General features: G+C 42.2%; 1 protein-coding gene across 2 annotated transcripts in view; it reads right to left on the reverse strand.

Moving 5' to 3' along the window:
- Positions 1-2,642: 2,642 nt before the first annotated feature.
- LAPTM4B (lysosomal protein transmembrane 4 beta) overlaps positions 2,643-12,759 on the reverse strand; it is a 135,748-nt gene continuing 125,631 nt past the window's right edge. For both annotated transcript variants that reach the window (XM_045006112.1, XM_045006111.1), the window contains one exon: positions 2,643-4,656. In XM_045006112.1, the coding sequence (XP_044862047.1) occupies positions 4,582-4,656 (75 nt within the window). In that variant the 3' untranslated portion in view covers positions 2,643-4,581. The remainder of the gene's footprint in view (positions 4,657-12,759) is intronic.

The raw sequence follows: 12,759 nt of genomic DNA on the forward strand, positions 1-12,759 counted from the left end.
CCTCCCATAGGCCAATGAAGAGCCTGACTCATATCTTTACCATGCTTACCCATGCTCCCTAATGACAAGCCAAAATAACTGTGCCCTAGTCTCATGCCTATTAGGGTATGTTTACACTGCAAGTGGAGGCCTGATTGTAGCACCTATAGGCATACCCAAGATAGCTTTAATATAACTAGCATGGGGAACAGTAGAGAAGATGTAACAGCACAGACTTCAACAGGGGCTAGCCATCGAATACAAGCCCACTGTGGACCCTGGGTACGTCACGCAGGTTATTAGCCCAGGCCATGCCCTAGTTATGTACTCAGGTTGTTAGCTCATATCATATTGTTGTGCTAGTGATTAAAACAATGCCTTCCCATTCAACAGCTGCACCTTCATTTCCAGTAGAGGACATACTCTTACATAACCCAGCCCTGGTTATACTGTTTTGCTGTTTGAAAAGTTTGGATACTGTGAAAAAATAAAAACAAAAAACCCACCAACTGCTTTTCATTGCACTTTGCTTGCTCATTTAAAATAAGCAGCTGTTCTGACTAATTGTCCAGGATCAAACGAATGTTTGTAGAACAGTCTTTTGCTGTGAAGTAACTTTATATTTATTGGATGGGTGACAATGAAGTTCTTTGCCCCCGCTGCTTCAATATCCTATTCTGCAGGAGGTAGATATGGGCTTGTAGGCAGAAGGTCAGAGATCTGGCTTCCACATTCAGCTGAGTTATTCATCTGAAAACTTGGTCAGGTTGCAGAACCACTGTGGGTCAAATCCCTGGGTGCAGAGACATATTTATAAATACCACTCTCCTTCCCTGACAGAACATTAAGCCTGATTTATCAGAGCCGATCCTCCATTTACAGTTATGGATGCTATTTTTGGTTTCTCAGAGCTGTGAGCTGAAACAGTGTTGCACATCCCCTTAACTTTAGGTGTAGAATCTTTGCAGGGAAAGCTATTACAGTATACACGATTGCAAATCCAGCTTCTAATAAAAAATGTAAATATGATTTCTAATAGCTGTCCTTAGAAATAGGGATACTATGCTGTGAGTCTTCCAGCAACCTTGACCACCAGGCTGGAATTTCACCAACTCTTCTTTAGCTATGGAGGGCAGAGGTCTGCAGGGTCTCAGGCAATCTTACAATAGGTGAGGCCAAGGTGTTATCTATTTCAAGTTCTGGGATACAGCTGATAGTTTGCTTAAGACTAGAAGATAGAACTTACATATGTTTGCTCTGGTCTGACTGTGGCACAGGAGAAAGGAAGTATGAAAATTAATTTCCTTTATTCTTGTAACACTGATCCTTATGAATGTAAAAATATTAGTCTCTTTGTGCCGTTCAATGAGATTAATGAACCTCCCCTCACCTGTTCTATCATCACCACTTCATCTCTTCTCTTTTGCTTCTACTCACAACCATTCCCCCTCAACGTAGACTTAGAAAAAAACTTATTTTAACATTGGCATAACATCTTAACACTTCCTGTGCACTGCACCAGCCTAGCATTCTCTAGACAATACATCTGTGGTTAGGAATACGTTCTAGAGGCATATATTAGAGCATTTTGGTTATATTTACAAACCAGAGATTTTCCTAAAGGAATATTAGTTTGAGCAGTGTTATCACTCAAAACTGTGGCTGTTAGTAACTGTTGCAGTATGTTAGAAGCACTGAGAAGCATCAAAAGCATATGTACTTACCAGATCACCACCAAAGCTTTTCTGCTCACCCTCTACAGTGCAATATCTTTGTATGTGGGAGAATACTATTTTCTATAGTTCTTATGTAAATACAGCAGTAATAATAGAGCTGCAGTTGAGGAAGAGAAAATTGGGGGTTTAGACTCAGTAGCTGTTGAGTTTAAGAAGCCTGCACAAAAGACACAAAAAGAATCATAAAAATTCAGCCAAGTATATATTTACACATCTGGTAAAACCAAGGCCCAGATCCTTAAGCTGGTAGATCTGGACCTGTATGTCTGACTTGAGTGCACCTTTTTAGTATTTTTCATTCCAGTCTTTGATGATCTGGCAACTATTAATAATGATACCACATAATGTAGAACTAATATAAAAAATAAAATGAGATCTGACCTGGAAAAATAATACGCTGATAATGTCTGCAGAAGTGGGTGGGGAGTGGAGCCAACAGAAACAAAATGTATACATGGATGAGAGATACCTGGGAGTAAAGTACTGCTAAGAAAAACCTACAGCAAACTAGATATGAATTTATACAATGTAATGGTTAAAAAAAACCCCAAACCCCAAAAAACCAAAAGCCACCACCAGGCTATGGAAGTATCATGGAATAGACCAGAGATGTCAGTCCTTCTTTATTTGGCACTTTGGAGACCAAACTCAGAAAACATTTCTGGATGCTAACAAAATAAGTCTGTTCCATCTCTAATTTCCATTGCTCTGTAAGAAATACTCAGCCTAATAACTATTCTTTTCTGCATTTCTACGTCATGGGTATTGACTGCATGAAACAGAAGTTGTAGTTTTTATTTCTTATTTACACAGAAAACCTGTCACATTTGATTGACAATACTGGATTTGTGTGGATGTTGTGTTAGTGAAGAGATTCAAAAGAAATTGCCATAGGCACAAGGAAACATCCCTTTTATTATAGAGAGGCTAGCTAGTATACAGAATAGTTTCAATGAGAAGTATGTACAATCGGCTTATTGTCAAACAGATGATTAAAAATTCTTCAAAACCAGTCAAGAATTAAAAGAAAGTGAACAGCCAGTAGGATCAGAAGTCCAGGCAGCCCACCTCAAAAATAAATTCAGTTCTGAAATGTAAATGGTTATGAGGCCAACACTGGAAAACACTAGAAATACCTTGCAGAAAACAATGGGATTTTGCTACATATCAGTATCAGCAACTGGTCCAATCAAGGTATTGCATGGTCTGATCTTAGAGTGATTGAACCATGAAACAAAATAACAAGGGCTAGACTGGGACCTGCTCTTGCACAAGTGTGTGGGGACGGTCATTTTAAAAAGCCTTTCCTTCATTTCATGGCCTGCACAAGGACAGATCACAATAGCAGTCTCTGAACAGGGGCTGTTTGGTCATTGTTCAGAAGGAGGCAGGACCACAGACCTGCCCACGCTCTGCATGGGCCTGTAGAGTGGAGTCAGTGCACTGAAATCTGCATTGTCCTACTGAATAGTGCAGTGTGAGCACTCCAGGTTAGCTTCAGAAGAGATTGTGCTTCTTGAAGGACAATTTCTCTTGAGGCTCCCCCAGGGATGGTGCAGCTCCACAAGGTCCCTTTGCACAAGGCTTGCACCCCAACATGCTTTGACATCCACAAAGTGCCAGAGATGACACTTGAGAAAAGATGAGAGGTAGAAACATGTCCATTCATATAGTATAGATTATTATCTTTAAGTTAACAATTTTTAAAAATAGAACTCTCAACAAAAAAGTTACATGTGCAAGAGGCACTTTTTGGGGAAGAGAGAGTACCTCACACAAACATACACAGCAGGATCAGCACAGATGGATGAGTCCCACTAGAATGAATTCTAATGCAAACAGTTGTCATACAAAGGAATCTCATATGATGCATATGCTACATCCCTTTGATGCATATAGGATATTCATGAGATTTCTGAAAATGTTAGGAGAAATTACATGCACGTTTTCCCCATAGGCTGGAAGAATTTATCCCTGCATTGGTATAACTTGATTCACACTCCAAAACTTTGCTCTATTTACAGGCGCACTCCCATAGAAACATTCACATTTTGGATACCAAGGAGGCATCTTTAGTCACCAAGCCATGTGATTTTAAAAGCACGGGTATTTTTTGAGGTTGCTAAAAGGCGAGAGGCTGTATAGGCAGGAAGGGAATATCAGCAGAACGGTGGCAGCAATGTTTACTTATTTATTTTGCAGAGAAGAGTGGCTGCAGGGTACAGTGCAGGTATACGTTAGAACATGGACCTGACTTGCCACAGTTTTGGGAGCTAAGCAACCTTGCTTTCCCATGCTCATTCCCCACAATTAAGTGTTTGTGATGAGCCTGGTTAGTGAGAACACCACAGCTTACTCCTGTTCCTTCATTCGCTTCAGCACAATATTTTATTAGCTTTTTTGGAGTAAAGTGGAATGTCACTTTTTTGGGACTGACAGACTACATTTTGTACAATACATTCTAAAGGTGGAAAATGGGCATTTCAGAAACTTGTTTCTACTGATCTGGAAGCTTTTTACATAAAAAGGAAATTTACACCTGATTTATACACAAAAGTTCTAAATTCTCTAGCACTGCATGTCAAAATGAGGTGAATAAAAGCTACTGTATGATTCTTGTCACCTTAACACTAACCCCCCTCACCCCCCAAAAAAGTTCCTGAAACCAATTCAACATATTGTTTCAGTTGAAGCACATTATTAAATCTATCTACAGCATGTTGAACACAATATCTACATTTCAAAATTTCAGCTAAACAGCAACACATAAATCTTAGAGTTACAGCCTGGAAGTGAAATAAACAAACTATTGCTCAAATGTTTGAAAAGTAAAGCTATTGTTCTTAGGTACACTTCACATTCTTGCTTATGCTGACACATAAGGCGGTGGTGGGTCTTTACCAGCTGCATTTGCAGGATCTTCAAAAGGGGGCAACAGCACCTGAGGAAAAGGGAAAAAAAATAATAATTTTTTGAAGTCAGCTGGCTAAAATTATAAGACAGGAATTTAGGACCGTGTTCTGCAAAATAATTAAATGACAAAATAAAAACTACCTCAAGATTAGCAGTTAGCAAATAAAATGTTATTAGTGAAATACACAGGCCATTGCAATTTTATACTGTGTTTCCATTATGAAGTGCGACTGATTTTCTTGTAATTTCTTACAATCCCTAATCACAACCCTAAACATGACAGTCCCAGAAGCTAATTTTGACCAAAATGTACTGATCAAATTTGCACAGTGTCAGTGACTGATTATATAGTAGCTGTACAGTAAAACTTCAAAGTGCTCTACTGCTATTGGAGTTAGCCAGACTAGAGAGAAAATGATAATACTCAAATGAGAAATATCTGCATATTTTCTAAAATATACCAGTACGTGGATATTGTGTTTGGTCCACTTATGGAGTTACTGGATGTAGATTGAGACCATGGTGTAATTCACATATGTTGCCTACGTAACCTCTCAGTCATGATCTGATCTTGAAATGTGAAGCTGAACAACTAAATACACATAAGGGGACATCCTGACCACACGGAAGTCAATGGGAGTTTTGCCATTGGCTTCAATGGGGCCAGAATTTCACCCTTATTCGTAAGGAAGTCAATAATTTGCCTTCCTAAAGAAAAACACGTATTATTTATCATTTAGGACTAATCCAAAGCACATTGAAATCAATGGGTCTCTTCACTGACTTCAATAAACTTTGAACCAGGCCTTCATAGAACAATTCCAAGAATGATTCATAATGCTATCAGGGTTTAAATGAATGCTTCCCTGACAGCTAGCTGGGAGGGGAGGAGACTATGGGTGTGTTTATGTAAATACAGTTTGCTCCTGCTCTGTTTACATATTCATCATTTACAGCTGTGTCAAAGGACCAACTTTGGCTGGTGTTGGATACAAATGACCTTAGTACTGAATGCAGGAGTAGTGAAATACAGTTACCAATGTTGTAATTATTGTAGCAATACAGGAAAACAGGACGGTGCTTAACCTGTCCCAAATGAGGAGGGGGGCACCCTCAGTTTAAAGAATGTCATTAAGCAGGGGCTCGAATGTCAGAGCTCTGTGAAAGTAAGAGGGGTGGGGACAGGAGTCCTGGTGAGGAGGCTGCACAACACCTCATCCCCCAGGTCCTCTCTAGACTGGCTTAACCTGTTCTTCCCCACTGTTTGAAGAACAGAGCCAAATGGGCTTAATTAGGAGTCTCTTTTGTTATTTTAATTGCTCAATCAGAGCTGAAACCAGTTGTGGTAGGACTGTGTTTCTACCCTGCCCATTGAGAGCGAAATCATTACAGAAGAGTTGAAAATCACTGAGAGACTGATGTGCAGAAGTCACAGCAGAGAGGCGGAAGCTGACTGATAGCCAGCAGGGCTGTGGTGGAGAGGTGCGACATGAGTAGGTGGCCGGTGAGACATAAGATGCCTCTTTATCACCAAGATTGCCGCACTAATGCCAGCATCCTCGCTGATGCTAACGTCGCTAGCACTGAAGCAATGATTCTCATGCACCAACTTCACTGGGCTGAACATTGTGTGCGGATGCCAGACTCTCGCCTCCCAAAACAAGTTGCTGGCATACCACCTAAGACAAAAGACCTCTGCATATAGAGTCCTGGCCATCTGTGATAAACATGGTAAATTATGTATATCACCTAAAGATATTAATAAAGAGTTCTTTAATTTATAGAAAGATCTGTACCAATAGGACACAAACCCCTTCACGGACGCTTTGGATCAATTTTTCAAAAATATTACATTACCACCAATTACTGCAGTCAAGAGTAGAAACCTAGATGTGCCCCTAATGGAGGATGAGTTCACTGAGGCGATTAAGAATATAAAAGTGGGGAAGGCCCCCAGGAACAGATGGCTTCCCTGCCAAATTCAATAGACAGTTTCTTGACCTCCTGTCTGAAAAGATGCTTAAAATGTTTAATAAGTTGCTCCTAGAAGGCCGTCCTCCCTGTGCAAGGAGGGAAGCCCTAATAACAGTTATTCCTAAACCAGGAAGAAATGCCACACTATGGTCCAATTCCAGGCCAATTACACTCATTAACAGTGAAGTCAAAATTCTGGCAAAAATTCTGGCGATGAAATTGGAGAATGTTTTGGGTTCTATCATACACCCAAACCAGGTTGGGTTTGTCAAAGGCTGTCATAGCTCTGATAACCTTTGACAACTTACTGATATTACAGAAGTGAAATATAATGACCCTGAAGCACAAACCATATTAGCCTTAGATGCAGAAAAGGCTTTTGATAGAGTGGGCTGGATTTGTACCCTTATTCAATTCCTGGATCCAACTATTACATTCTCACCCAACCTCTTCAATCACAGCCACCAATGTGACCTCAAATACGTTCAGCCTCTTCCGGGGTACTAGGCAAAAGAGCTCGCTGTCTCCATTACTTTTTGGTTTGGCTCATGAGCTCTGGCAATAGCTAAAAGGAGTCATCCAGCTATCCGAGACATACAACTTGGTTCCATGGAGTACATATTACTGTTATATGCAGATGATACCCTTTTGTTCAAAGCAAGCACTGCCCACCTAGTGGGGCCGGAGAAGTGCTAGCCAGTCACACATGCAACTGTATTAGCACCCCAATATGGATGTGTTGTGGCTACCCCCAAACCAGAAATCACTATTCCAGCCCTCCCATCACTAATTCAAAAAAATTCAAAGCAATATCTGGTTACAAAATAAATTGGAGAAAATCAGAACTATTGGAAATCTCCTGGATGTCCTGTAGTGGGCTTTTTTCAATTAAGTACCCAGGTATAAAAATACCAAGAAACATTACCAAAGTAGCAAAGAAAAATTTTGATCCTGTACTCTCTCAAATAACTAGTGATACATTTTCTCTCCCTGAGCCAGTGAGGAAAGGTTAATACAATCAAAATGAATATTTCACCTAGGCTCCTTTATATTCTAAGCAGTCTACCCGTATATATCCCTCATTCTCATTTTAGAAAATTTAACATTATTAGAGTCTTTCTGTGTGACCCTAGTCAATTCCCCCCTCTTTGAGGACCGTCACCTTGAGTGAAGGGGCTTGCGTATTCCAATGATCATCAGAGCTAAGTTGTTGGGAGCTTCATGTTCCTGATAGGGTCTCCCAAGGTGAACAGGTCTGAGGGGAGGTCCCAGACAAAGCATGGTCCAATCCTGCAAGTCCTCAATGGTGGATCAGGCGGAAGAGGGTCCTCGGATCTCAATGGCTATGAAAGTGGATGAGGATTGCAGCAAGTGGTCCAGTCATCTCAGATTTTCCCTGCCACTGGGCCCCAGGCCTCCAATTTGTCATGATTGTGTGGTCGCTGTAGGCGCACCAGTTTCCCCCCGTTAAAAGAAATCATGCGCAGGCTTCTACCACGAGAAATATCTTTCCAACCTTCCAAGCCCTGCGGTGATGGACTAGTGGTAACGGGGACAGGATTAGTGAATCTGGCAGTCCCTACCCACGAATCTGCACGTAGGCGGTGGTAGTTAGATGGTCGCTTGACACCTAGACTGAGACAGGGGTGCAATTCAGCCACTACTATTGCGACTGAGCAGTCCTCTTTAGGATCCCCTCTGCCCTCCACCCCCTCGCTTGGGGAGAGGGCTAGAAGAGGTGCCCTAAACCTAGGCTCTCATATACACTCCTGGCTGGATTCCTACGTCCAGTGGGATCACTCTGCCTGCGGTCGAAGCTATAAAAAGATAGTGAATTTTGCTACATGGAATGTTCACACCCTGATGGATAACAAAGAATGTATGGCCGCAAAGAAGAACCAGGGAACTTGTGAGATATAACATCGACATCGCTTCCCTGAGTGAGACAGGGTGCCCAGATGAAGGTCAACTGAGAGAATAAGGTGGAGGCTACACCTTTTTCTCGAAAGGAAAATCTGCAGAGGACAGGCACATTCATGGTGTTGGTTTTGCAATTAGGAATAAGTTTGTCAGTCAGCTTACAGAATTTGCTGTAGGAATCAATGAACATCTTCTGACCCTTCGTCTTGAGCTCAGCAACAACCAGTCTGCTGCTGTCATCAGTGCGTATGCCCAACACTTGATTCTATCGAGGATATCAAGGAACAATTCTACACAAATCTTGACAGAGTCTTGACCAACATTCCCAAGGAGGACAAGATCATTCTCCTCAGAGATTTTAACGCTAGAGTCAGGTGGGAGTCAGATCTCTGGAACAGCACTATTGGAAAAGAAGGAGTAGGAAAGGCTAACTCTAACAGCATCCTCCTCCTGAACAAATGCGTAGAACATGGCCTGGTCATCACAAACACCCTCTTTAGACAATGTGAGAAGTATAAGACCACCTGGAGACAACCTCGCTCCAGGCATTGGCACCTTCTTGACTATGTTATTTTTAGAGCTCAAGATCAGAAAGATGTCCGCATCACGAGGCCCGTGTATGGAACCAATGATTGTTGGACAGACCATCGCCTTGTTAGATCAATCATGAATTTCCAGATTGCCTCAAAGCATCGCAAGCAGGTAAAATCAGTACAAAATAAATTCAATGTCAAGTCCCTTGAAAAATATAGTGACTCGGGAGAAACTTCAGCAGTGTCTCCAAGAGAAGTTTGCCGCTATGCCTACAGCTGATTATGATAATGAAAATCTCTTGAAGGGATTAAAGACTGCCATTTTCTTGGCATGTGCTGAGTCCATTGGCTATGTCACCCGCCATCACCAATATTGGTTTGATGAGAATGATGCTAAGATTCAGGGCCTGCCTGCCCAGAAAAAAAAGGCTCACCACATGTGGCAAAACAACATATCACACTAGCAGAAGTAAGAGTGATACAAGCAACTCAAGGCTGAAGCCCAAAGGAAAATCTGTGACATCAAAAATAGGAGCTTTATGCTGATAAACACGACATGAGGAGTTTCTTTCAGGCAATAAGGGCCATTTACGGCCCATGCTCTCATGGACCCACACCACTCTGAGCCCAAGACGGGTCAATGTATTTTAAGGACAACGAAGCCATCAAAGCCAGATGGAAGAAGCATTTTGAGTTACTCTTGAACTGTGAGTCAACTGTCTCTGATGCCACTATCGAATCTATACCTCAATGACATGAAAGAGAATGTCTTGCTGACCCCTACACCCTCGAAGAAGTAACACGAGCCATTATGCAAACTAAGAACAAGGCAGCAGGGCCAGATGGCATACCAACTGAAGTCTACAAGTTTGGAGGTGAAGAACTGGTAGGGAAGCTCCACAAACTTTTCTTCATATCTGGTATAATGAGAAGATTCCAGAAGACTTGAGAAACGCTAACATTGCTACAATCATTAAGAAAGATAGTTTCCACACTCCGACTTATCGAGGCATTGCCTTGCTATCTACAGCAGAGAAAATTCTTGCCCATATCCTCTGAAATGGATTACTTCCCCTTGCTGAGTAAATATTGCCGGAATCTCAGTGCGGTTTTAGACCATCCCGTGGGACAACCGTTTTGATCTTCATTGCCTGCCAAATCCAGGAAAAATTGCAGGAGCAAAATCAGGACCTTTCATCAATTTGACAAAGATCTTTGACTCTGTAAATTGCAAAGCCCTGTGGAAGGTGCTGGCCAGATTTGGCTGCCCTCCAAAATTTATTAAAGTGCAAAGGCTTCTCTATGATCAGATGACTGCCACAGTTCTCTAATGGCCTTGAGACGGAACCTTTCATCATCAAAACTGGGGTTAAGCAAGGATGTGTTGTTGCCCCAATCCTGTTTTCTATCTATTTAGCAGTCATTTTGGTCCTAGTTAAAGATCATCTCCTCAATATAGAATGGATGGGAGGCTCTTTAATCTTCAACGTCTCCGCTCAAAGTTTAAAGTCTTCAGGGCGTCCATTACTGATCTTCAGTATGCTGATGATTGTGTCACACTAAGAATGACCTTCAGTTCCTACTGGATTTTCTTGCACAAGCTTACCAAAACCTAGGACTCTCACTCAATATTGAGAAGAAGACTAAAGTGCTCTATCAACCTGCTTCAGGCCTTGCACCACAAATCACCATCGAGGGTCAGACTTTGGAGACAATTGAGTACTTTTGCTACCTCAGTAGTAAACTTTCTCACAGTGCAAAAATCGACAGAGAGAGCCAGCACAGGATCCAGTGCACAAGTGCTTCCTTTGGGAAATTGCTCTGACACATTTTCACAGACAGTAACTTGCGGCAGGATATCAAGATCCAGGTCTATAAGACAATTGGATGCGAAACCTGGATAACCTATTGACAGCACCTCAAGAGTCTGGAGAGGTATCACCAACAATGTCTCCAGAAGATCCAAGATTGCTGTACTAATGCCAGCATCCTCGCTGAAGCCAATGTCACCAGCATTGAAGCAATGATTCTCATGCAACAACTTCGCTGGGCTTGACATTGTGTGTGGATGCCAGACTCTCACATCCCAAAAGAAGCCCTCTACTCTCAGCTCAACCATGGTCAGAGATCCCGTAGTGGTCAGAGGAAACACTACAAAGACACACTGAAAGCGTATCTTAAGAAAACTGATGTGGATATCACAAGCTGGGAGGAGCAAGCCACCAACCGACCCCAATGGTGCCACATCCTCCATCAGGCAGTGGCCTGCTTCAAGGAGAAGCGCCTTGCCCTCGAAGCTGGAGAGAAAGAGAGGAGGAAGGAAAAAGGAATAACTTTCTCCCAGCAGGCTGCTGGCCTGCCACAAAATGTCTGTACCTACTGCACATGGATTTGCAGTTCCAGAATCAGACTCTGGAGTCACCTCAGGACCCATATGTAAATCCATGATAGAGATCATCCTCTAATCGAGGGATCGCCAATCAGTCAGTCAATGCCCATGACTATCATTGAAAATCTTCTAGCTCCTATAGCCACGGGACAGTTTGGGCTCGCAGACCTACAAAATTACTATTATGTTTTTATCATGTCACAGATCTCAAATCGGTTCTAGCATGCTAGCACCTTTATCCCTGCAACTGTGGAAACTGAATGGGTATTAATGCATCCAATTCTCCCTGTGGGTCTGATCAGTTCCTCTTTTTGTCCAATGAGAAAAATAAGGGGCCTACAGTGGTGGCTCTGCAAATGGTCTGGGCTATCCCAGCTAACAGGGAACAATTTTATTCTCACCACCAGACAAAAGCACCTATCTGGGATAACCCAGACTTACAAATTGGGGAAAACCCGATAATTTAGAAGAACTGGCTGAGCAAGGGCATCATATGGATTTCCCCAATAGTAAAGGATGAGGGCTGTGTCTCTTTTCTAACATTAAATCAACTATATGACCTGCCACCTCAGTGGAGTGGCAGTGCTTATAATTGAAACCTGTGCTAACATATCAATTTTGTCCGGAGGCCCCAAAGCTATCTGGAACTTTGGAAATGCCTCAAACTCCCCAGGCCCATGTCCACTATATATGCACATCTAATAAAAAGAGGAACTCCATTGGTCTGGAGTTCTTTGTGAAACTGTGAGAAGGAGAGTTAATATAGCACTTAAAAGAACCCCAATGGCAAAGCATATTATGGAATGATAAAAATGCTTCTGTGGATCTCAGGCTATGCCTGAAACAGCAAAAGTCTATTCAAAATGTATTGGATGCCACAAAGGTTGTGCAAGACGGGGGCCTTTTCCTCTGATGTTTGTTGGTGCTGTAATAAAGAAAAAGGAACCCTGATACATCTGCTGTAGGGTCTGTCTGGCTGTCGGACAGCTACGGAAAGAGGTGGACACAAGAGTGAAATAGTATTTGGCTTCAGCAATTAAACCTCAGCTGAAAATTATCATACAATATTAGGGTTGGAAGAGACCTCAGGAGGTCATCTAGTCCAACCCCCTGCTCAAAGCAGGACCAATCCCCAGAGAGATTTTTACCCCAGTTCCCTAGATGGCCCCCTCAAGGATTGAACTCACAACCCTGGGTTTAGTAGGCCAATGTTCAAACCACTATATCCTAGATTACATACCTACTGTGCTGGGTTTAACTTCACCACAAAGACTTTGGTTCTTGAGGGCCGCAATGATTAACAGGGCATAATTTT

This window comes from Mauremys mutica, chromosome 2 (genome assembly GCF_020497125.1).
Source record: "Mauremys mutica isolate MM-2020 ecotype Southern chromosome 2, ASM2049712v1, whole genome shotgun sequence".
NCBI classification, from domain to species: Eukaryota; Metazoa; Chordata; order Testudines; family Geoemydidae; genus Mauremys; species Mauremys mutica.